Source organism: Oxyura jamaicensis, chromosome 3, assembly GCF_011077185.1.
Source record: "Oxyura jamaicensis isolate SHBP4307 breed ruddy duck chromosome 3, BPBGC_Ojam_1.0, whole genome shotgun sequence".
In the NCBI taxonomy this organism is placed as follows: Eukaryota; Metazoa; Chordata; class Aves; order Anseriformes; family Anatidae; genus Oxyura; species Oxyura jamaicensis.
The window spans coordinates 11,546,333-11,573,148 of record NC_048895.1 but is presented as its reverse complement, the minus strand read 5'-3'; the positions used below and the strand labels follow the sequence as shown (position 1 = coordinate 11,573,148).

The 26,816-nt window shown below is 37.9% G+C and overlaps 1 protein-coding gene across 31 annotated transcripts in view; it reads left to right on the top strand.

Annotated features, from left to right (window-relative positions):
* The first annotated feature begins 37 nt into the window (after window positions 1-37).
* Window positions 38-26,816, top strand: part of NRXN1 (neurexin 1) — a 712,085-nt gene continuing 685,306 nt past the window's right edge. For 16 of the 31 annotated variants that reach the window (XM_035320175.1, XM_035320205.1, XM_035320204.1 and 13 more), the window contains exon 1: window positions 4,477-5,215. In XM_035320175.1, coding sequence (XP_035176066.1) covers window positions 4,477-5,215 — 739 coding nt within the window. Of the gene's footprint in view, window positions 161-315; window positions 471-3,743; window positions 5,216-26,816 lie in introns of those variants that run through there. The other 15 variants (XM_035320187.1, XM_035320183.1, XM_035320178.1 and 12 more) reach the window with 2 other exon arrangements.

The window sequence follows — 26,816 nt, the reverse complement described above, 5'->3', positions numbered from 1 at the left end:
GGAGGCGGAGGAGGAGGAGGAGGAGGAGGAGGAGGAGGAGGAAGAGGAGGAGGAAGAAGAGGAGGAGGAGGAGGAGGAGGCGCGAGTGGGTTTGCATGCGGCGTTGTGAAGAGGTAGATGGCGGGGAGAAGAGATTGTGGAGCGGAGGGAGAAGTTAAAGGTTGGATGCGGTAATTTATTATCCTTTGCAAAAGCGGGTGGGGGGTGGGATCTGCGAGGCTTAAGGAATAAAATCGATCTGCTGCATGTTTTCCCTGGCGTGAGATGCTTTGGTGAAATGCGAAGCCGGGGCAGCGACGGGAATGAGTATCGCAATATGATTGCTATTTGTCGGCGGCAGCCTGGAAAAGGCGAGGGGTTTGTGCAGGATGTGCATGGATAATTTGGGACATTTTCTATTGTGAGCCAGAAGAATGAAGGCAGCCGGCTTCCCTGATACGTGTTTGAAACTGTTCAGGTTCCTGCTGATGGTATGCATTTTTGAAGGGGTAGAAATTATATCATAAACGTATTAAAATAAATACGTCTGCAGGCTGGAAAGGTAGCAAAATCGATTATTCCAGCCGCCTAGGAAAGAATTTGATTCTAGAAATTACGTAGAAATGAAGGGAAAAGATTAATGAGGCTGTTAAGTCTGCTTTTGAATTAGAGCGCTTCTCCCTTTGGCTGCAGCAAGGTTGTTTTTCAGATCCTTTTATTTCATCCGGTAATTTGTGAACTCTCTGGTCTTCCCCGCACCCAGAGACAATGCCGTGTATTTTATACAATAAGGATTCTGCCAAGGATTGTGCATGCCAACCGACCTGGCATTTATTAAGGATTTATTGACCTATGGGTGTCTCTCTCTCTCTTTCTAATTTGAAAAGGCTCAATCGGGGCACCTGTGACTAAATCATAATTTTAACGAAAAAAATGGTTGTAGGGGGGTTGGGGAAGCATATTAATTGACTGGTGAGGCACTGAATACAATAGCTACATTTATGTTGATTTGTGTGGATTTCTCATTACATACATGTGTATACATATATACATAGCTGGGAGGGATACCTGGTAATTTAGACCCCATTTGAGACATGTATATCTTAAAAAAATGTCCTCTGAGAATGAAAATGTCCCTCTGCTTTGGAAATGACTAGACAAGACAGTGGTGTTTATTGACAGTGTGTGTAAATTATATCGGCAGTAATAAATAAGCAATTGTTATTTTTTTTTTTTCCTTGGGTCTTTTCTCTTTCCTTTTCAATCTTTCATTTTTTCCTTTTTTTTTTTTTTTTTTTTTTGTTCCTTTCTCTCTTCCATTCCTGTTTGTCTCTCTTGTGATTCCCTCCCCCCCCCCCCCCTTCCTCTTTCTCTTGCTGGTGCTCTGCGTGTGAGTGAGAGGGGAAGGCAGGCGCGCCGCAGACAGAGGCAGGCAGCGGGCAGGGATGCTCTCGAGGTGGGATCCCCGCTCGGCGGCTCTCCGCGGACACCTGTAGGGATCGCTCTGGCACGCACGGCGGGCGCGCACACACTCACGCCCGCGCGCGCGTTCCTGCCTGGCTCCCCTCCCGGCGCACACCACAGCCTCCTGCCACCCTCCTGCCGTGCTCCGCAGCCGCACTCGCACCTTTGCCTCTTCCCTCCGTGTTCCCCCGCGCAGGCACCGTGCGAGCAGGGAGCCGCGCCGCCCCGCTCACCTTGCGCCCCCGGCTTCTGCCGCATGAGCTCCGCACCTGTCTACCCCCCTGGGGCGCCCAGATCCCCGCTAACCTTTCCGCTCCCCCTCCCTCCCCCGCCCCCTCCGGGTTGTGCATCCTTCGCCTCTTCCCCGGGCCTCTATCCCCCGCCTCCACCAAACCATTTCCCACGCCGGCAACCCGCCCGCGCACGCCGTGTGCCCCCCAGGACCCGCCCCGACGCATCCCATCGCACCCCACATCCTCTCCCTCCCCGCCCTCTTTCCCTCCGCCGCAGCGGGTCCCCGCGTCTGCCCTCCTTCCCCCTTCCCTCCTCCGGTGCACCCACTCGTGTGCGTGCACCCCCCTCACCCCCCCGGCACCCACGTCCCGTCGCCGGGGTGGAGGCTGCGGGGCGGGGGCCGGTGCGGAGCCCTCGGACGCCACCGCCCCGTCGGGGCCGCGTAGGGCGGAGCTGTTCCGGGTGCTGAAGCCCGGAGCGGTGCCTGCCGCCGAGCGGCGGCACGGTGCTGTGCCGCCAACCCCCGGGACCCCGACGGCGGCCACCGGGAGCCGGGTGGCTCCGGATGAGCGAGGGTGGGCCGGAGGGAAAGCCACGGGTAGCCCGGCTACCTCGACGGGCCCTGGTGGGCACCGTTTTTTTTGGAGGAGCTGCCGGATATTTGGTGTCGAGGGATGGACAACCCGGGTTTCTGATGCCCTGCAGTGCACGGTGCTGCTCGGTGCTGGTTGGCAGGGCTGGACTCTGCCCGTAAAGTTTGGGGGGGGAGTGGGGTTCTTGCCTTTCTTTTGCTGCTCTAGCCCGCCTCGCATGTGACAAATAATATAAATAAACGTGTTGACATTTAGAGGAATGAAATTAAATATAAAGAGAGAGTAGGAGGTGATTTAGCGGCTCTGAACATGTCAGGTGCAGGCAGCTGAGGTGTGTGCCTGTTTTCAAGCAGGATTTTGCTCTGCCAGGCTCGTCCCTGCCCTCCCGCCCTCCCCCACCAGCCCAGCAAAGGGCTTGGCAGCCGTTCTGGACCTGATATTCTGCCTAAGTGCTGCTGGCTAAGAAGTGGGAGGGAGGTGAAGGGGAAGCAGTGGGTGCGGGAGGTGTCGGAGATCCTCTCCTCCATCAGGAGAGATCTGCTAATACATACCTTCCAGAAAAGATACCGCAGCTTGGGGGAGAAAAATAGAGAGGGGAGCCTCTCTGCTGAAATGCTTTGAATGCAGAGACCTCTTCAGAGGAAGAGAGTGAACTGTGGCATATATATAATTTTTAAAACGGAGTGTGTCCTTTTAAATAAGGGCAACTGAGTAAACATACATAAAATGCTGCAACCCATTTCAGAGGACTAACACCTGGGATTAGCTGATCTGCATTGTGAATAATGTCAACATCAGAGCTGGCTTGAATTAGATTTTCCCTGCCATAACAGAGAATATCAGCAGCAAAAGAAACCAGGTGGTAGGGAAAAATATGGTTTGAAATTTTCAAAAAGCCTTCTAAGAAACCATTGCAATTCTTTCCTCACCCCATGAAAATAAACCAGTAGGTGTGCCACATACAGCGAAACCTGCCAGTTCCTGCTGAGAGCTGAGTCCACTTTATATGTTTTTGAGCTGCAGTAGAATGAACTAGAACCAGGCTTGGTACCATCATGTGCATTAATAGGACCCTGTAGCTTCACAGGTGCAGCTATTTCTATAAATAAATTAAACCAAATAGCAGGATAAATAAAATCTCTTCAGGATCCTTTTATTTTGAACATTGGTATTGTAATAATAAAATACACTACTAAAATATTTCAACATTTTGGAATGGTAAATAGTTTACATATAGATTATTCCATAAAAATGCAATCTAGTGTAAGCATATACATTAAGATTTAAGTTTAGCACTGCACGTTATTATGAGTTCTCAGTTACTCCAAAATTACAGCAGCAGCAGTTCATTTTCCTAATGTTGAACAGCAGTTCAAATAAAAAATTATTCACAAATGTACACTATTGATCAAATTTATGATTTAATATGTTATTAGTCATCATTTCTTATTATTCTGTTTTAATTCCTTGCAGATTAGAAACAAAAACAATAGAGGAATTCACCGCCCTGGATCTTAGTCTTGGCCTTTTGGAAGCAAGCAGAAGAGGAGCTGTCAGGCTCTGCATGTCAAGTAGCCACTTGGCTGTTTGACAGCTTCTGGGTTTCAACCCCATTGGGATTGAGGCAGCTCAGGAAACCATGAGCGATGAGTCCTGTCGTCTGCTGACGCTGCTCTAGCACCATGGCAGACAGTCCGTGATCTGTCAAGAGGATACATCTTTGGGAGGCAGCACTGGGATCGGTAATTGGCTTCCTGGGAAACTACAGCTGGTGGATAGGATGTAAAAAGAGGTGCATGTACACTGGGATATTGCTGCAGTCTTGGTGAGCTACTGGATCCACTTGGAAAAAAGGATTTTGCCACCAGTTTTGGTTTTTCTCCCGCTTTGGTAATGTTGGTTTTGGGGAAATTTTCTGCTGACTCACCCACCCCCAGACATCTTTTGCCAAGCCTGGCTGACCAGTGAAGAAACCCACCAGCTCCTTCTCCCCTGTGGCAGACCGGTGGGGCACCTTCCCTTCCCGGTGCCCCACTTCATCCAGTGGGGCACCCACAGCCCCCCCCGTCCCAGGACGGGGGTGAGCGTGCCTGAACCTCCAAGCGTGGCTGGTGCCCGGCAAGATTTTACCCTGTTTGCCACCGGGGCCCCAGCGCCGCCCCCCGCCGGCACTGCCGCCCCGCTTACCCATCCCAGGTCGCGCAGGATGGGGGCGGCACTGGTGCGGCGTGGGGGCTGCCTACTGCTCTGGCTGGCCCTGCTGTTGGGCTGCTGGGCTGAGCTGGGCAGTGGGCTGGAGTTCCCGGGGGCTGAGGGGCAGTGGACCCGCTTCCCCAAGTGGAACGCCTGCTGTGAGAGCGAGATGAGCTTCAACATGAAGACACGCAGCTCCAGTGGGCTGGTGCTCTACTTTGATGACGAGGGCTTCTGCGACTTCCTGGAACTCATCCTTACCCAGGGTGGGCGGCTGCAGCTCAGCTTCTCCATCTTCTGCGCTGAGCCTGCCACTCTCCTGTCTGATACTGCCGTCAATGATAACCTCTGGCATGCTGTGGTCATTCGTCGCCACTTCAAGAACACCACACTGATCATCGACCGGGCTGAGGCAAAGTGGGTGGAGGTGAAGTCCAAGCGGCGGGACATGACTGTGTTCAGTGGCCTGTTCTTAGGGGGGCTCCCGCCAGAGCTGCGGTCAGCAACACTAAAGCTGACACTCTCCTCTGTCAAAGACCGGGAGCCCTTCAAGGGCTGGATAACGGATGTGCGGGTCAACTACACACAGACATCGCCAGTGGAGAGCCAGGAGGTGCGGCTGGATGATGAGCAGAGCCGCCTGTGTGCCCGGGAGGACGTTTGCCTCAATGGGGGCGTCTGCTCAGTGCTCAACGACCAGGCCGTCTGTGACTGCTCCCAAACAGGCTTTCGAGGGAAGGACTGCAGTGAAGGTAAGACACTATCTCAGCTTGCCCCACTGCCCCTTTTGCATAATGGAGGGAATGGGTAGGAGGCCAGGCCTGCATGGAGTTTCATCTGTACAAGTGGGTCTCGCTCCCTTCCCCACTGCCTCCCTGCTGCCTCCCCTCTTCCCTGCCTTCCTCCCCCCCACGTGTCTCTGTGGCAGACCATAGTGCCATCGCTCTTGTGTTCTCCGTGACGGTGGGTGATTGGAGGAGGACATTATCTGGGTGACTTCCCACGGCAGAGTGTGATGGGGGGTTGTCCTGGGCAGAGGAAGGACAGGGCCTTGGTGTCAGGTGCTACCCAGGCAGGAGGGGGTGGCCGATGTCACACTTGGCCAGAGTCAAAGGAGGGGGTGGGCATGCTTGTAATGAGCAGCTGGTGGCAATTAATTCTGGGAAGAGGGGGAGCAACAGGGAGAATTCTACTGGTTCAAGTGCAAAGGTGACCTGGGTTTATTTTTGTAGGGTAGTGGAGACCCAGAGTCTGTTTTGTATTGATATCTACTTCTGTTACATCATTGGAATAAAACCAGTGATTTATTTGGGAATTCTTTAAATTGTTGTTGGGGAGGAGGGGGACTAGACAGAGGATTACAGTTTTACACGAACGTGAACAGTAGTTCCTTGCAATGTATTCAGACATTTGGAATGCCAGGCTTAGAGAGAAGACAAAAGGGCATGTGGGAAGTATATACTCCAAGACTACAAAACTACTGTGTAGTTATACCAAGGAAGACAGCTTAGAAAAACAGCAGTTTCCTGAATCCCATCTACAAATAAATCACTGAGTAAAATATGATTCATACTCAGTGCCCATTAGTTTTGGTGATTGGAAGGAGTGTGAACATCTAATGCAGATACATGTAGGACTCTTTATTATTTGGCTAGTAAGGGTACCATTGCTTGAAGCACAGAGGGTACCCATGTTATGTACCTACAATAAAACTTAAAGGTATACAAATGAAGTAAGTACAAATGTAAAAATATAATAATGTCAAAATTGGAGACCAAAGACCTGAATGTGAAATGTAGAAGGTATATATAGATAAGATATTATCTAGGCCAAATGAAGATATTCACTGAGTGGCTACACAACTTTTATGGCTGAATGGCATAATAATAAAGAATGGCATAATAATAAATTTGCCTTTATTGTTTCTATCAAATTTCACTCATTATAAAAAAGAAAACATCATTTGTGCTTTATTGTGTAACACCTTCTGTCCTTAGTGTCAATACCCAAAACACTAGTCATTCTACATCTTGTTTACTTTATCAGTTTATCTCTCATCTGCCATTCGTTAAAAAATTCAAAGCTTATTAACCTTTTAAAATAAGTAAAAATGAATGATAGTTTCAGAAAATAACAAGTTTGTACTTTCAGTAGCACACACTCCCAGAAATTGTAAAATGAAGTATCTTCTTTATTAGCCTAAATCATATAATGTATTTAGTATTTGAATGTAAATATTTAATATGTATACATAAAATAATCAAGTTGTCTTAGCATCTTAGAGTTAGACCCTGTTATAAACTGAAAAGCAAGTTTGGAGGGGTAGCAGTTTAATTAAAGTGACAATGGTCATTAAAATATTTTTTTAAAAAATGCAATTTACATTAAAGCTGCTTATTTAAAGTGATTTTTAACATGTAATACTTATATGAAAAAGTTTATCTAATTGCATGTACAATGAGTCAGGGCACATTTTGCCTTTAACAGAATTAGTAGGATCATCAGCTATTTTTAAAGAACATTTTAATGTTTAGATTGAATCTTAATGAAATACTATATATGTTTATATATAGAGAGAGATAAATTGTATAGTGCTTGTAAGAAGATGACAGTCAAAATAATTTTGGAATCCCCCAAATTAGGATAAAGTATTGGCTTCATTCAAATGCTAATGCTTTTACAATTGACCTCAGTGGGATCAAGACTTCCCTCACACCTCCCTTTACCACTAAGAAACCTTATAAAATAATAGCAAGACGTGTAATTTTCGCATAGTCTCATCATAAAGTAATCAGATTCCAATTTCATTTGAAATTGAATACAACATTTTCACTGAGAGCAACATCAATGGAACTGTTCCTACAGTTTGTATCTGTTGATTGAGAAAAGATAACTGAAACCACTCAGTCAGGTTTGATGAAGGGTTTAGTAGCTTCTCATATGTGCTACCAAAGATACTGAACTAATTTGTAAGCGCATTGATTTAATCTTCTGAAATATAAAAAAGGCAGAAGGACAAGTAAAACCATTGCATCTGTCAGGAAAGAAACCCTGGCTATTGTCTGTTTCTTTTATAGCCAACATAGAAATTACGATGTTGAGTTAACAATCCTTTGTTCGTGGAATGTGTAAATTTTCCACAAGCTTTAGTAAGAGGTTGTCATTAAATTTCCCACAAGCCATATTAAGAAGTTGCCATTGCTGAAGGATGGAGGATCATTTCAGACTGCAGTGAGCTTGAGGGAATCTTTTGAGATTTCACTCCCTGTCTTATTTAGCTTTTTGACTAGAAATGGTTTAAATATGAAAAGTATCAAACTCACCATTTTTATCTGAAATTGTACCTACATGTTCTAGTTGGTACCTTTTCCTTTAAGGTGAAGGATAGTCATTAAATTCTCTTTTCCTTTGAAATATATCTATATACATATATATAAATATATATAATAAAAGCTTGGATTTAGTGTGCTTCTGCATCTCTGCCATCTGGCTAGGTGCAGAGTTTAATGTTCAATGGTATAATGAGGACTTTAGAAATCAACAAACTAAAGAAAACAACCCTTTCCAAAAATTTTGATCCTGACTTGCACATTTGAGGGATTTGAAATAATTGATTTAGAGAGTCAATGTTTCAGGCCTTAGGATGCATTGTTTTGTAGCATTTATTTTCAGAGAGAGATTATCATTGAATTAAGAGATTACAAAATCTCTTTTTTTTGTGAGGTAAAGTTTTCTTAAAATAATGAAGTTTCACCAAGTTTTATTTGTTTTGAAAACTCATAGTAATATAACTTTCTTCTAGTATGCTTAGCTGCCCTTGTAGCTGTCTAAATCAGAAGTAGCATCATCTATATTATCTGAACCACATCAGTGTAAAACCTAGGGAAGAATCAGATGTATTACATTTAGTCATGTTCTTTGTTCCAGTAGTTCTAAACTCTCTTTAATGGGACTTTGGTATGAAATGCAGAAGTATTGGAGTTTTGCTTGAATATCAAGGGCGTGCTGCCTAAAGCACAGAAAAATATGATCTGTAGCAGTTCTGTTGTGAATTAGTCTTGAGTGCTTATGGGTAAAGACAGTACAAGAAGCTTCTAAAAGAGAAAATAAAACCTCTGTTTAGTACTGAAACAGGCAAAAGAATATTATTTCATGTAATAGCGACTCAGTAGAAAGACAAGTACACAAAATTATGATAAATTTTGTTAGAAATAAGACTAGCATTAAAATAAACCCTGATTTCCATATCATTTTTCTGATAAATTCTTGACATACACCACAACCTTCTCAGGGAAAATTGTATTATTTGATGAAAAGAATCAAATTGGTATGGTTTGATTTTATTATAAAGAGAACAGTTTGGTAAAAAGACTGATTTTAAGAATCAAATTATTATTATATTGTGTCAGGGTCCTAGAAGGTAAGGAGAATACATGACTTACATCAGTGAGCCTTCATATTTCTCTTCCCATTTTGCTTCTTACATTAGAATTTCAGAACATCCCCACAATTTTAAGTATTAAATTACTCCAGTAAAGTACTGACCTTTGGACTTTAGACAGAATTTATATACATAATTTTCTTTTTATCTTCATTTGTATATAAATAATGTTGTCCAGTATCCTGTCTGAGAAAATAGAAAGATACCTCTGAAGGAGGCAATAAAAAACATGTAACACACTTTTTTTGGGAGATGTTTCTCACTGACACCAACTTCTTTTTCTTTTCTATATCTGTAACTGTTTGAAAAAAAAAATATGTATGGGGAGATTTATCTTTTTAAAATATAGCTGGTCTAATTGTCTTAATATTAGGTTGTTATAGAGGCAATTACTCTGTGAATTCAAAGCCTTCCTTTTTTAGGCATGTTTTATTTTAACTGTCCTACTGTTCCTGTTTTGTGGAAAAATTGAGGACTGTTCATGCAGCTGTTCACTGTAAGAGATACTCTTCCTTGTCAGATACTCAAAACTTGATGCCAGCTATAGTTTGAACTGTGAAAGGGATTTTTTAAGGAAGCAAATTCCAGATGTCTTAGGCTAGCCAGCATTTAGATTTGTTTGTTTGGGTTCTGAATATATTACATGAATCTTTGTTGTGCATATTTGCTTCTTCATGTTAACTTTTTAGAAGTCATCCAATATTTATATCTCTTTGAAAATTTTCATTTTATAATTCATTCAATTCCCTTATGTCTTGAATCTAAATATATTTTGGCATTAATTATATATTTTTTGAGATAGGTGTTTGTGCTCAAAGTTGTACTACTGAACTCTCTGAATATGCTCAGAGTAGACACTATAGTCTTTATCCTTCCTGAATAGTTAGCTAAATATACTATGGAATAGTAAATACTGAGTAAATACTGTGAGCAAAAAACTTTTGATTTACACTTCAGAATCTTTATCTACAATACTCATCTCTGTTACATGATCTGCATGCTGAATTTCTTGTCAGTGCCAATAACCACTGGGATGATGTTGATATAGGAGGAGAAATGGAAATCCACAAGAGACTACACTAAAATTCTTCTGTTTTTACAGATTAGCTTAATTTAACTAAAATACGTAGATTTTATTTAATATTTTTAGTGTCCTTTTTTTTTTTTTTTTTTTGTCTGACTCTAATCTTGAGGACAGATACTCAAGTAATCCCCAAATTGTTCAAAACTATGTTAAATGTATGCCCTTTGCATTCAGTTGTATGCAAACAGAATGCTTTTGTCAGTTTAAAGTAGAATTTTGCACCATCTTCCTAAAGCAATTTGATATATTATTTTGTTTGCCAGGATTTGGCATTATAGGATATTGATTTCAATATCTGCCTTGTGTAAAATCACAGCAATTTAAATCCTGTGTCACTGGTAATTAGGACTTGGCAGTCTGTTTTATATTATATTCTAAGAAGGCTACTTGTTGAATATAGCTAATCCTTTCAAAATGCTGATATTGAAATGCTTCCAAAAGACCACTTATGCATATAGCATACATTTTAGTACCCCAAATCAATAATATTTTATGCAGTGAGATGGTTGCTTCCCTTTATCCTAGCTGAGATACAGGGCCCATGTCAATTTTGAGTCTATATTGCCAATTGTAAAATGTTAATATGCTAGAAGAATTTACATCTAGCAGCATAGGGCATTATGTCACATTGTCAAATTCATTCTGAATTTTAAAATTATTTAACCAAAATTACCTATATTTTAATGTAATTATACTTCAAGACTAAGAGGCATTTTTGATCAAATGCACTTGATCTTTTGTGAGCTGCAGGTTGGCACCCTCAGAGCCTTTTAACCATAGATGCTAGCCAAAGAGTTGTGGGAAAATGTTTGGATTACAGAACACATAATTTTATCCCCTAATCATTATTGACCTAGTAGATGGGAATGGGGAAACATACTGGCAAGTAAAACCAATTCCTGTCTGAAATAGCTTGACGTGGAGGCTCCCTTTATCATATACAATTTTGATGATTTACACTTCTTTTAACAAACAAACCAAAATTGGCTGGTATTTTAAAACAAGAAGGTTAATCCACCCCGTGATGGAATTAATGCAGTGTTTTGTCTTGCAGAGAACTTGGTGTTAATTTCAGGAAGTATGAAGCCATACTAGTTTCAGTAAAAATATGTGGTTTGCTTTATTGTGCTGAAGTTGAAGTTGTATACCTTAATAAACGTGAATTTACAGCATAGTGAAGGGCATTCTGAGTTGTTGTATACCGTGTTCTACATGAGGAGTGAATTGCAAAGACGAAAATATACTTCCTTCAGGGAATGATTTTTTAGAATGTGACAAACATACATTTAGCTGTGTTGTTAGTGTTGTTATATATAGAACTGACTAGTAAAGTCAGAGTACATAGTATCTACGATGCATTTATTTTGTTCTACTCTGTCCAGGAATCATAGTAACCTTTAAATTTTTTTTTTTTTTTTTTTTTCCTGACAAAGATGGGTACTTTCTCTACTGACTCTTTCTGTTTCTTTACTATGGTGCTGGTGTCTGAGAGTATTACAAGCACTTTACTAGCCTGTATTACACTGTCATATATGCAGAAGTCAGTCTTTCAGAAGCTTGGATTCTCTGCTGCCAAACAAAAAGTAGTTGCATCTGGTGAGTTCCTGTAATGAATCATTGAAGCCAATCTTCTGGATCTTGCTGTACTTAGCAGAGCCAAAAAGCATTTCCATGCGTAAAATACAGCAACTAATGAATGAAGTAGGAAATAGTATATGATTCTGGTAATGCTGCCTCCGTGACCCTCACCAGTTATACCAGTTCTCCAGTTTTGTTGTTGTTGGTGGTGATGATTTTTTTTCTTGCTGTTTTGCTTTGGTTCATTTTTTTTCTTTTTTCTTTTGTTGTTGTTGTTCATTCTTTTTTTTTACGTCTGTAAGGTTAAATTACTAATGCTCCATACAAGGTTTTTTTTAGGATTTTCTTTGTGGCAGTTAGGATCTTGAAATACCAGAATTTCTATTAGGTGAAGTCAACACTTGAAGCTACCTCTAACGTAGCACAACCTTTTAAGTATATAGAACTGACTTAGCTAGCTTTGAAGTTGATACCATTCTTACTACTTATCTACCCATGGCTCAGTGTTCAGAATACTATGTTTCTTCCTGTGTGCAACTGGTCTGAACGTGCCTTCCATTAGTCTGGCTAGATATTGGAAAGACTTCATAAATGCAGATATTTATCACCATTGATGTGATTGTCCCCCTTTGCTCTGCCCTCGTGAGGTCTCATTTAGAGTACTGCACAGGTCTGGTCCCAACGACAAGAAGGATGCGGATTTGTTAGAGTGGGTCCAGAGGAGGATCACAAAGATAGTCAGAGGGCTGGAGCCCTCTGGGGGTGTTCAAGGCAAGGTTGGCCCTGGGCATCCCGATGTAGTGAGCGTTATCCCTGCTGTTTGCAGGGGGGTAGAACTAAATGATCTTTAAGGTCCCTTCCAAGCTGTTCTGTGATTTAATGATGATTTTATGACCATCATCATCATTGTTGTCATCGCTGTTATAATTTTTAAATTTAATGTATGATCATGAAAAGTGCTATAAAAGTAAAGTTATGTAACAGACTTTGATTTCCATTTAAGGGACTCTAATTTGTGAAAAAGTCTGTTTTACCGAAAAAGTGGGAAGTGTATTCAATAGGATCACTTCAATAGTTACTGCCACTGCAAACAGAGAAACAGTGTGTTTTGCCTATGTAGGGGTTATATACTGACAATTCTATGTAGGTGTGCGAGTTGCAGATTGCTTTAAATCTGTGGCACAATACATAAGGTCTTCAAATGAAAAGGTCTGACTTTTTGTTATTTTTTGTTATTTTGTGCATTGCTTAAAGGCAGAGAAATTAGACTGATTCTTCCAACAGTGATTTGTTTTTGTAATTAAGAGAATATGTACAGTCATTACAGAGGTTACTGACATTACAATATACAATTAGAGATGTATACCACAGTTCCAAAGTTTCAGAATTACATCTTCATTTCTGATACAAAATGGCCTTTTTATTGATCTTCTTTCCTTTCTAAGCTTTTTGGCTTTAACAAAAGATATAAAGTATGACAGTGTCAAAGGAAGTATTTCAGTCAAGAGAAGACTCCTTGAGAAAGATTATATTTCTTAAAAATTATATGTACTTTCTTTTTTAAGAAGCATATAGAAAATCACAGAATTAGTGAGTAGACATGGGATGAAGATCTGTATCTCAGTATTTTAATTTTCTTTAGAATTTCATCCTGATTCTTCTTTGCCTGTTCCCAGAGGTGACAACAGAAATGTTAATGTGTGTCAGCAATTTGTGCAATGGGTGTCTAGAGGACATCTTTGATGAATAGTGTTTTGCTTTAGGATGAATTACAGTCCTGTGATGCATAAATAATATTATTAATAAAAATCTGAGAATCAGGTCCTAATGATAGTAAAACAACAACAACAACAACAAAAACCTACAGCCCTTTTAGGAAAGACATTATCTCTCCTGATTCTGAATAATACAGCAGTAATAAAAGTGATATAAAAAGTCTGGATTCTGCTGATTTTTATGCAGCAACTAGTTTACATTTGTAAAATTGAACTCTTAACCTGAAAGGTCCAGGGACAAGAGGAGGAGTGGCTAATGAGACACATCTTTTTCCCAGACTACACATACCACTATGTCTAAGCACAGTGAATTTCAGGTATCTCTATTGGGATAGGCAGATGCTTCTCATGACATCATCTCCTAGAAAAGCAGTGGAATTTTTTAGGAAATTTCTACAAGTATTACCACTGGCATTGAGATTACTATTTTTTTAAATTATTATTTATTTATTTTTTCTCTCCCATTTTTTCTCATCAGAGGGGACACAGGTAAAAGCGGATGTTAGAAACCACTGGCTATATGTCACTTAAATTTTAAGACTGTCATGGGGAGTTATAAGAAAGATTTGTAAATAGATTTTCTCAGAACTGATTAATGCCTCCTGATACTTCTGCTACGTTGTCCTTATGTGAATGTTGCTGAATTTCCCAGGACCTGATTTTCCATGAAGTTTGTTTTTTGGGATTTACTGCGGAAAAAAATAAAAATCTGAAATATTATTACATTGAAAAAAAGTATATATCGTTTTTCAGAACATACTGTTTTTCAGAGATAAATTGTGAACAGTCTTTCAACATCAAACAGAAGAAGATCTGCCTTGTTTGGTTAAACATTTTCTGAAGAACTCTGAATTTTATATTCATATATAAATAATTCCTGCCTTAATGTTATGAGAAAAAAAATCTTGCTAGTTCATCAGGAAGACCATATGATTTGAATATATTTCTTTCTTGGCCCCAAATTGTATTAGTTTTCCATAAATGCTCTCTCAGTTGTGGTCTTTTCCAGGGATTTCTAGTTTTTGTCATTCTGCTACATCCAAAGGATTTGGAGGAGGGGTTAGGTTGAAAGTTATTTACAGAACCATTAACTTATGCCCTTATCTCTGTGGCAGTTAAATAAATGAGTCTCTTATTATAAGAACTTGTGAACTTATGAAGTACAGCACTTTTTATATTTAATTTCCTCATAAAATTTTCAAAACTCGAAATCAAAAATATTTTTCAGGTTCAGTTATGAGAAAAATAATTTCACACTATTTCTTATTCAGATTTTTGTAACAAAGTTCTAATGACAAAAAAAAGTTAATGTAATAGAAATTCTTACCTGCTATTCATGCAGATCCACTGGCAAGCACATTTTCAGTATTTGAAAAATAATTAACATTCGGAGATTTTATCTATTCTCTTATCATCAGCTAAAACCTATTCACTTGTTTTAGATATCATTTGAGTCTTCAAATAAATAGAGTATTTTCTTACACGTTATAAATACTTACATCATTCACATTTATAAAATAGACTAATTAAACAAAGCTCTGTTATTCAGTCATGTAGTACCAGTTGTGATATATGAGTCATGCTGGTGAATGTTGTAGATTTTAAACCATAGAAGCATGCACAGGAATTCAAGTGAATAAAATTTCCTTCCCATTTCTCCCCTACTTAAAAAACAGAAACATACCTGTTGGAATTGGAAAGATAGTAGTCTAAGTTGACAGTATCACAGGAGTTCAGAAGCAAAGCTACCTTCAATGAGTGGTAGCCTACATTTTTTTTGTTGCGTGTATTCAAGGTTGAAATTTGTCTCTCCATTTTCTTCACATTTGCATGAAAAAATAACAAAAAGCACTTAGTGATGCTGTAACTATTGTCAGAGATATACCTAAACCAAAAAGCATACCTCTGATAACTTACTAACATTTAGTTATTTTGATGGTGCATTTTAATATGGGCTCATTATTCCTGAATAGCCTAAATGTGTAAGTTGACAAGTTTTGATGCTCTTCACCTTTGCTCTTCATCAACTTACTCTCTGGAAATTTGAATCACCAGTAGAATCTCTCAGTCAATTAAAATCATTAGTCCAGGCACTTCTGTCTGTATAAATCAGGATTGATGCCTCTTGAAGCTAATACATTACACCATTGTAAAATAAAGGAAAAGTCAGAATCAAGTCCTCTGACTAAAAATAAAAATAAATACCTTTTAATTCTAATAATATTAAACCACTTAAAACCCTCAAGAAGCAATCAGGCCTAACCTTGCCCAGTACTATGCGATATTACTTTGTGATCTTTTTAGAGGTTTCTTTTTGTAATTCCGATGCACAAAAGCATTTAGCCAGCACAAAAATGACTAAAAGGAAGCTTTGCTTGCATGTTTCACGTACCTTTTTTGGAAACAACAATTACTTATTTCTCTCTTTAAAGTGTTTGTGTTTGTACAGGTATGATAGGAACTGCCAATGCTAATTTACCTTACAAAATTACAAATTAGTGGCTAAAAAAAGCTTCATATTATAATCTCACTACCTCCTCCTTAGCTGTTCTGTATTAAAATGCTTGCAGTTTGAGAACAGCCTGCAATGTGTTTTTTCATCCATGTATTTGAATTAATCTTCACACTCCTTTCATTGTTCTTAGATACCCTTTTGGTGCACAGGTTTTTAAAGCGTAGTTCAGTATGGCCAATTTGCTTCTTCTCTAATCAACCTAATTCATCAGTATCAGTCTAACATGTATGAACATACTACACTCAAAAATCTATGCTCTGAGAATATTACTAAGTTTCGAAATAATATATTCAGAAGCTATGGACTGTCAGAACAGGGATAATCTACAATTTTAATTTCATCCCTGTCTGAGTACCCATTAAGAAACAGTCTTTAATTACATGATCATATACCACTTTTTCCTCAAGCCTTCTTCCTCCTTCAGTGTGTAGTCTGGATAAGAAGTTCTTCAGAATTTTGTTTTCTTCTTGCTGTTCAGTGTGTAGCTCTGAGCGTTATTTATTGTCCATATTCAAACCAGCTCTGAAGAGAAATTATCAATTTTTCCCTAGGCTTTTCTAAGTTTCTCATAACTACAACGTCTAAGCAGCTGTGCAAATATTAAAAATTACACAATATACATGTAAGATGACAGATGCTATTATCCCAGTTGTAGGCAAGAGAGACTGCAGGTAAAAACATTCACTAATACTGAGAACACAAGCTGATGTTTTTCCACTACTTCACGTTTAACATTATATGTGCACTGTAACATCAAACATAGCTCCTATTGACTTCAGATTATATCCCTGAGGGAATAGTATTGCATATTCTAGAATATCCAGCAACACAAGTTCCCAGAAGATGCAAATATCTTTAACAGCAAAGGGAATGACTGCCCAGAAAATGCCTGGCCATAGAAACCTGAGCAAAATCACATAGGATTTTTAGGAGAGAAGGGGATGGAATGGTTCAAAGCAACATTTGCCTCTCCTTGTTATGTGGTACACCCTACTCCTTTTTAGCAAGGACTATTGTAAAGCAGGGGCAGGTATACTGCTCATTGTCACAACAGCTCTCTTCATTACCCAGTCATTAATTACTGCTAAGAATAGACCTCTTTTGCATACAGAAGACTTATGGACCCTCTGGAGACATTGAACTGTTTAATTAAAAGCTATATCATAACATATATGAATAAAACAGATGGATCTAAGTTACATAAGAAACCTTATGTCTCAGAGCTGCTATTTTTGACATTGCAACAACAACAAAATATTACTGAATTCTAAAAGTAAAATAGTCAGTGTGTATAATGTTGTTTATAGGATTTTTAGACTACACCCACCCTTACACCCCAGCCTCAGCCATTGACTTTTCTCTTTAATCAGGAAGCATCCTTTCCACAGCATCTGCTCTCAGCAGGGAGGCTGCAGAAAGGCTGACACTTCCCCTACTCCAAAATTGGGTAGTGGTACCTAGCAGAGGCTGCAATTATCTGAAGTTTCACATGATAGGCTCAAGTTAGAGTACAGAACCACAGTCCAAATAATCTTTCAGGATTTTTCTGATAAAAACCAAGATATCTATCTCCACAAACACGGTGCAAAGTTTTTTTCCGGAAAGTTTACAAACTTGAAGAGATTCTAGAAGAATTTCAAAGGTTTGGCAGAAAGGTTTAACCCTGAAAGTCAAGTCACTCCTGTCCATATGATTTTTATTTTTCTGCTTCAAAATAAGAAGTCAGAAGGAATCATAATAGAAATGAAACTTATTTAGAGTTCCCTTGCTAACATAAATGTTGGGTTTTCAGCTGAGCTGGGTTTTTGTTTGTTTGTCTGTTTTGTGACCAATTTTTTTTTTTTTTTTTAACTGAATAAATAGAGGACTTGCTTATTATTCTGGGTCCTTCTCAATTTTCTTCAATTACTGTAACTGATCTTTCTCTGTAGCATGTGTTTTATAAAGAAAGAAATGAAGAAAATTAAAAACCTTATGCCTATTTTTTTTGATATGTTTCAGAATCATTCTTCCAATGAGTTGACTGAGTTAACCTTTAAGAGACCCATTTCCTTGTTTAATAACATATACGGTATTTGCACGTGCTTCTTCAATGTTGCAATTAAAAACAAAACAAAACAAAACAAAACACAAAACTCACAAAAAAAACTTTCATTAGCAATTTTTCTTAAAGTTTTTATGTAGTTTTACATGAAGCAATGGTGTAGCTGTAAAAGGATGTTATGTATAGAAGAGCCAGAAATTAAGTGTTATTCTTTGGCTTGACCAGCCTATATTCTTGGGACATTTCTGTCTTTATGAGAGCCACATTTATTAATGTCCCAGGAACCTTGAATACACCTTTATTATTTTTGTCCTTGTTTAGAGATTGTTTCTTTCTCTACTTAAAAAATAGCTGTTTCTCTATGTGTGTATTAAAAATTATGAAGATTAAAAAAATGCCTTTTTCATTTTTTTAATTTATACTTTAACCACTATCTTGTACCATTTGACTATCAAGCATGAGAATGAAAAAAAAAAAAAAGAAAAAAGAAAAAAGCAGAAGCTTTTTTCAGAAAATAAGCTGAAGGCAGATTAGTGTCACATTTTGCAGGAAGACAGTGCCAGTCAAAAATCCCAGTCCTCTCCAGTACTATATGACATCCCCCCTAAAGGTTGTTTTTTGCTAAGCACTGAAGGAAATATGAAGGAATGCACTCTCGTTTCACTGTCACTTAAAATACGTCCATAGCTCAGCAGTACTCCTCTGCAAACTTTTTTTTTTTTTTTTTGCTTTTGAAACATACAGGATAGTATTCAAAGATGGAAACAGAAGTTTTCTTAGAAGATTAGGAAAACTTTCAGTGATTTGGAAACATTTTTTATACGATTCATGGAAGAACTCTGTAACTCAAAGCAAATAAGTTATAAAGTAGGTATGTGGTTTATATTGGTGCTGGGCACATGCGGGATAGCTCCCAAAGGCATGCACACCTTAACGGAGCAACTTACTTTGGTTATATGCAGTAAAAAGTTACATATGCATGAAGTTTCTCAATACGCCTATACATATTCATAACCTATCCCCGCTTTGTACTAAATCTAGCTCCAAGAAGTCATTTCCATAAACTCCTCCAATCTGCTCCTGCACAGTGCCTTCTGGTGGTGGTTGTCGGGGTGTCATGGGGATAAGTCCGATAACTCCTCTCCATCACCACTAGTTAACCCCCTGCCTTTGTACAGAGTCAGCTGCTCCTTGGCTCTTGTCCAAACCACAAGGTCGGTCTCAGCTGGTTTTAGAGACAGGTTTCCCATTTTTGTCAGGAAACATCTTCTGTGAGGGGCCCCGAGACTCCTTGTTTCGGTTAATTGGCACAGTAGTAAGCAAAGACACTCAACAATATCTATTTTAATGATGATTAAGCAAGCCCCCGTTCTTCTATGGCTGGCTTTCATATAGGAATCTGTTTTCAAGGACAAATTAGGCAAAATTTGGTACCAAATAACCTAATATTTACACAGTACTATATCTTAATAAAAATCAAGAAATTTTTAACTGAGCTCGGGAACTGGACCTCCATTTTCTGTGAGTCAGTGGCATCACTTTTAATAATCTCAGAAAACCTCTCAGTACTGAAACTTTCATTAGAGATTGTTTCTTTCTCTACTTAAAAAATTATCTTTCAAAAATATTTTTGAAAGTTGCTTTGCTTTTTGCTGCATTTAAAAGCAGGTTCCTAAATTTTATTATTTCAGTTTAGTTTCAATATAATCTGGTGTTCTCTCTGACTTTATGTAAAAGTTAACCTGCACAACTGGTAATAAAACAAGACTGGCAGTAACGTTCAAACAAATCCTTGGTAACCAAAAAAAATGAAGTCAGGGGAATAAAGCAACTTAAATATCAGAAATGTTTTTAGGTAGTGTATAATGCTCAGCAAATTATTGGTTAATGAATTCAGTGTGTATTGTCCCCTAGGGTGCACCCCAAAGAGTGCACACCAGTCTGCTCTGAAATGTTGGATTCCTTTATACAATCATTTTGATTTAGATAGTGATCTTTGGTTCTTCAATTTTGCAGTTTTTGTTTGTTTGTTTGTTTGTTTGTTTGCTTGTGGAAATTACTACAGTTACAGAAAACTTATTATGCAGAAGGCCCCTTTTTAGCTTTGGACCCAGATATTATTTCTTCTTCTTTAAAAACTGGATCCTTCAGAAATGATTACATCAGATGAATGGTAGACATCTGGAAGCATAAAATGGAGAAAAGGAGAGATGAAGGACTAAGAAGTAATTAAGTACTGGAAATGGGATTTGGAATTGCTATTTTATATTCACAATTCTATTACAACTTCCTTATTCAAGTATTTTATCTCTCTCGTAGTTTTTCATCCGTACAATAACATTAATAATATTCACTGTTTTCTTCCTATTCTCTGTTTTGTATAGTAATGTCTGAGATTTTGCTCTGTAACAACTTGCAATACTAACTACAACAGAAGTGGGTCTTAGACATTACAGATTATACAAAATTAAGCTTCAGATATGAACATTGGAGCAAAAATAATAAATAAATGTTTGCAATTTAGGTTATTCTATATTGCTCTAAGGGCAACAAAGTTCCTGATATGCTCATATATTCTTTATAAAAATTTGTTATTTTTTTTGGCTCTTTGGGATACCTTCTTTGGGCCTGTTTTATAGTTTATTTCTCATAGCAGAACATACCAACAAGACCTGTTAGCCAGATAATATATCCTTAAGTAAAATCGTATTTGTTTATAAAGACATCTTTAAGTACCATCAAAAGAGTCTTAATTTTATCTCCCTTGCAATCTAAAGCAAAGATGCTTTTTGGAAATGCACTTAAGACCTACTAAAATACATACAATATTTTATTTTGGGGGGATCAAAGTCCACAGATAAAAATAAATTTCTTTGTTGTAGTGAATTTAATATTACTTGCTGATGATATTGTATGAAGAACTTTGGAGCTTTCTGGCAGAAAGTGTTTATAAAACAACATAAAAATGCAAAATTTTGTGCATGCAAAAATATGTAGGGGGAGAAATAGGGATTTTTCATGAATACTTGATTACGCAAAGAATATGGCTTTCATCCATTCCGATGTTCTCAAGCTCTCAGGTCAAATAAAGATAAAAGCAATGTGTCTTTTTTTTGCCCTTCATGACCTAGAATGCTTGAAAGCTGTTTTAATTGTTATTTGCATTTGTACTACTCATATTGGTACATGCTTATGAAAGAGAGAGAACAAACAGAAGTTAGGTAGTTTGCTGAGGAATGTAGGCACATTTTTAATTCTTCAACATCCCAGTTAGATGTGGAGATAACATCTAAGTTTTCTTTTCTTTTGTTTTCACAAGGACCTTGTTGATTTTCTCTCCTTCATGAAGGAACATTATTTCCCAGCACTACTCTTGTAGAAGTTTTCTGAAGCAAACAAATATTTTTTTGCAAGCCAGAATATTTTGTTTGAATGAAGTTGAGTTCACTTTTTTTGGAGCATAAAATTTGCAGTGGCAGATCCATTATGTTTTTCAACAACAACAACAACAAAATGTTCTTAAGATAAGGATTTGTAGTCAATTTTAGGAAGAGAGTGTATTCAAGGCTAAATTTCATTTGAAGCCTTGAATGAATTCATAAATTTCATTTCATTCATAATTCAAATTATACACAGTAAAGAATAGTCAAAAGAGAATTCTTATACAATAGATGTGAGATTAAAACAAGGACTTAGTGGAGCATTGTCGTCAATTCCTGGCAACTTGCACTATGTGTCCATGCTTGAGCAGGGTACTTGGACTAAATGACCTCCCTTAAACGTTCTGTGATTCTGTGATTTTTAATTAATATGAAATGTTTTCACTTTTGCACTTTGAAAAAATAAAAATTGGTATAAGCGGTTATGGCAAACTGTATGAAATGAAAAAGAAAAATCATCTACCTTTTGTTGTGAAGGTACACCAGACCTCTGAGTGACAAAATTAAGTAGGTATTTTTAGCTCATTGGTAACCAGTGAGTCAAATATCCAAAAGAAAATGAAGGAATCTACAACTCATGTGTCTCCTTCAAAGCCGTAAAATAGAATTCATGCTTCTGCAAGAGATGAGATTGCTGGAAATGTGATGTAAGTTCTCCAAAGGGTAAGACTTTCAAACTGTCCATTTTGGTCATTCTTAAGGAGATTATCAAACGAACTAACCATATGGCCAGTCTGGAGGATATGAAAAATAGTAGTAAAACAGCAGGATGCAATTGGACGATAACACAGTTTTACTCAGAACAGGTGCTCTCACATTATATTTATGGAGTCACCAAAAACTAGTAATTGATTGCAATGCTAAGGTCGAAATTTGATAGCACAGAATTTGTGTGATCTTGGAAATGCTGGTGTATAGCATAAAACTTTCTTAAAGGGTATCCTAAAACCTAATGTCTGAATCAACTGAGATTATTCTGCTTTCTTCTGTCCATCATTTCTACAATCTGTTAATGTCTCTGTGACTGTCAGCTGCATTTATATCATTACAGAGCAGTACATCTTCCTCTTTTACTTCACATACTATTCCAGTTTAGGAAGATATACCTGTTACTACCTACTATTCTTTACTTTTTTTTTTTTTTTTTTTTTTTAATGAATATAATACTCATCTTTTTATGTTGATCACGTTTTCCAAGAATGACAAGATGTCTGAGATTCTTAAGCAGTTTCCTCTTATCATTCCCTAGTTATCATATTGTCTGATTTGCATTGCTGATTCTTTTCTGATGTTGAACCACATTCCACTAAGATTTCCTCCCTCAGATATTTCATTCTTATACTAAGTTAGACTGACTCACATTGCTCAGTGAATGGTATTTAACACAGTGATAAAGATAAGGAAATACATGTAGTAATAATCATTGATTTCAGATGGCCTGTATTACTACAGATGGCCTCCGCAGTCTTGAAGGGTTTATAGGAAATATTTTACTCCTTTACAATCTCCTTGAGTGTCCTACTCTCCCCTTACTTCTAATTTTTCCTATTTCTGTTCCTTATAAGGAGTTCCTTTTCCATCTTTGTTCCTGTGCTGTGATCCTTTCCAGTTTTCAGTGGTGTGGGCCTCTTCATTTCAGCTTTCCCAGATTTGCCTACAGCCTATGTTTTCCATACAGGTCCGGCAGACTTACTGTTCAAGGCATTTACTCTTCTTGTTCAAATGATTTATTCATTGCCTATTTTAAAAACTTTTTTTTTTTTTTTTTTCCTTCAGATCACTGTCTCTGGCCTTTGGCTGCTCCTAGTAATGATTTGTTTCTCACTCACAGTGAAACCTTTGAAGTTGGTAAACTCTACTTTAAGGAGTAATTTCATTTAACTTTTTTTTTTATTGCTATCTCCCAAGGTGGGATTTAGATAGCTTTAACCTGTTGTAATGCTACATAATGTAATACAGGATACATTTCATTAATTACATATGACACAGTTTCTTATAAATGTACCTAGAAAGTGACACAAATGGAACAATACAGTACCACAATCTCCTCCTCAAAATTGTTAATTCAGTTCGTAAAAGAAATCCATTTCAGTATTACAGAATTTTCATGTATTTTATGTCGGATTGGAAAAAAAATAAAATCTGATTGGAAAAGTTTAAGTTAAATTGGCTACAGAAGCTATTTTAGGTACCCAAGTTTGGATTCCATACAGAAGCAGCATGTCTGTGTTTTCTAATGCACTCCGTGTAATGCACCTGCTGTTGTTTCTTGTTCTTTGAAGTGAGGTTCAAATGTGCAGGCAGAGAAGCCTCACACGCTTTTCAGAGGACAAAAAATGCTTCAGCATCGACAGTTGCCTGGGACTGCCACAAAGTACAGCCCCAAAGCTGCAATTGTACATGAAGATCAGCAGATAAAGTGGATGCAATTTCATTCTAACTGATGGATGCTTGGACCTATGGTCAAAAAGCTAACCTTGTGTTTATTGTATCATTCTAGCAATCACTTCAGCTGTGGAGAGGTCCAGTTGAGCTATTAACAAAAGCACTAAGGCTTAGTTTTTTATTTTTATTTTTTTCTCTTTATAACCAACATAGCTGAGGAAGTAAAACAAAATTAATCCAGAAATCAAGGGCAAAAAGTAACAAATAAATCAATCTTCCTTACTAGCAACACATTATATATTACTGAGAAAAAAACAAAAGCAATGAGAAAAGGTCTAACAATTTAGTTTATAAATTATGGTTTGCGTGTTTTTGAGACATAAAAATCAATTATTGTCTATAAAGTATATAATGGTATCAATGAAGGTTTGGAAACACTGTCCATCATTATCATTCCTGAGGGGTTATATTAGCCTTTCCCTCTGTAAAGATTTTGCATTCATCATTTGACAATGTGGAGACCAGGTAGCCTGCATAATTCCAAAATGAGGCTGAAGCTAGAAGAAGCTGAGGAGCTCTTTATGTTTTTCGAACTTAACAACTTCTATTGGTTTTAACAGTGTTTTGTCTTACATTTCCCACAGAAACAGAAGATTTTCCTTTGTTGTATTTCTCTCCTTGTCAACAAAAGAAGGAAGGGAGCAATCCCCTTGCACAGAAAACATAATAAAAACATTGGCTAAACTCTGTTTCCAACCTGAGGTAATTAAGGAGGAAGATAGACAAGGTCCTTCAGCATCAGCTAACAAAGAAAGAAAGCATGGCAGAACATTGTGTGCAAACTCAGGAGAGAAGGAATACATTTCTGCTTTTAACATTTGATCTTCTTTACTTTAACCTTTAATTACATCAGTGACTCTATGCATGAGAGGGGAATTAAAGCCTAGTCTAAACTCTGAATTCTAAAACCTGTCACTCTATAGGGAGAAATAATTTATACAGTCCTGCAATCCAGGAATTTAATGAGCCTTTATGCATGTAAACAAAGTTATAGCTCTTCTTAGCTTAGCTATTGGCTGGGGTGAAACAAAGCCGAAGTTGTGTTTAAAGGATGGTGATCCTGTGGTAATTGTATTCAGACTTGTTAAATTGTTGCTTGACTGCTATTCTAGAGCTACCAAATATATGCTTAGACTGCGATCAACTGTTCTAGTTTAGGCTGGGATGGAGTTTATTTTCTTCATAGTAGCTGATAGAGTGGTATGTTTTGGATTGATAAAAAGTAATGTTGATAACACAGCAAACATTTAGTTGTTGCTGAGCAGTGCTTACACTGAGTCAAGGACTGTTTGGCTTCTTGTAGCACCCTGCTAGTGAGGAGACTGGAAGTACACAAGAAGCTGGGAGGGGACACAGCTGATCCAAACTGACCAAAGGGATGTTCCATATTGCATGCTATCATGTTAAATAATAAAACCTGGGGGGAATTGGCCAGGGAGCTGCTGTTTCTTGGGGACTGACTGGGCATCAATTGGTTGGTGGTGAGCAATTGTGTTTTGCATCACTTGTTTTATTATTATTATTATTTTCTCTTTCTCATTACATTGTCCTTATGTCAACCCACATATTCTCTCACTTTTACCTTTTTTGATTCTTTCCCCTTTCCCACTGTGAGGAGGGAGGGAGTGAACAGCTCTGTAATGCTTAGCTGACTGCTGGGTTAAACAGTAACATCAGTTTCTCTACAATTCAGGTCAAACAATTTGATCTAGTCATTTCTTAAGCAGAGGAAATTTGAAGGGAAGTAGCCATGATGTATCTCCAAAAGATTAAAAGTGAAAAAAATGGTTTTGTTGAAAACTGGAGTATTCTTTTAAAATCTGAAATAGGAACCAGAATTCAGGAAAATGTGGTGTAAAGAATAGAGAAGAAAATGTGTCTCTCTCATTCACATCTTTTACATCATCTCAAGATGATCCCTACTACAATACCAAAGAAAATCCACCTCAGAAGGTGTTTTCTTTGTTTTGAAGCACAAACTTACTGCAATATGCCTCCTTATTAAAATATGCTTATACATAGCTAAGCTGAATGGAATTTTTTATGAAGTGATTCATCATTAGAAAATGATTGAGAATTTAATGAAATACTCCCACAGAAACATGTCACTTGCAACAAAGATTTCATCAGAGATAATCCTCATCTTAGTTGAGAAGCAGAGAACTGTATCCTTGCAATGCCTGCAGTCCAGTGGTTAGGGTATTTATTCCCTGCTTCTTGAATAAATATATATATATATTTCTGTTTAGAGTAAATTATATATACATGTGCAAATGCTTTTCATATTAACACGGAGAAACATAAATCACAATAATTATTTTATTCCCTATTTCTCTGTAGTCATAAAACATAGGTGGAAAAGGGGGAAAAAAAAAAAGGAAAAAAAAATCAATTCAAAGAGTCAGGAGCTTCCGGTAATGTCTTGAAAATAATTTACTTATATTTTAACCTTATGCAACAAGTAAGTTTAAGACAGTATATTTGTAAATCAATGTCCAGGACATTTTAGTTATCATTTGTGTTGTTAGAAAAATATAATGGAGGATGCTATGTAGGTCCTGTTACAAGCTTACATTTGAGTGACTTCCTTTAGCATTTATGTTTTCTATTGGAAGACAAGACTTGAACAAAACATATATAAATATGTCACATTTTTACAGGTAATTCCCAAACTTTCAAAATCAGGAACTAATGTATGCAGTTAACCCTAAACATGCCTATAATTATCTGATTTGTATAACATATGGTAGCCAAATCATGAACATATATTTTTTAATTGAAATACACGAGTACTTCTGGCAAGAAAAAGGTAACATTCTCATCTATCAGAAACTGTAGAAAATATACCTGATTTCCCTTCCTCCTAACACCTAGACTTATATGATCCTATAACATGGCTGCCTTGCTTCAGCTGACTGACTTTAATGAGGAATGTGGTGCCCAAATGACTTGGACCTTGAAAGTCTCTGGGAGTTGGCAGGTATTAAAGAAACAAAAAGCATATTAACCATTTTGCACGTAAGCCTTGAGC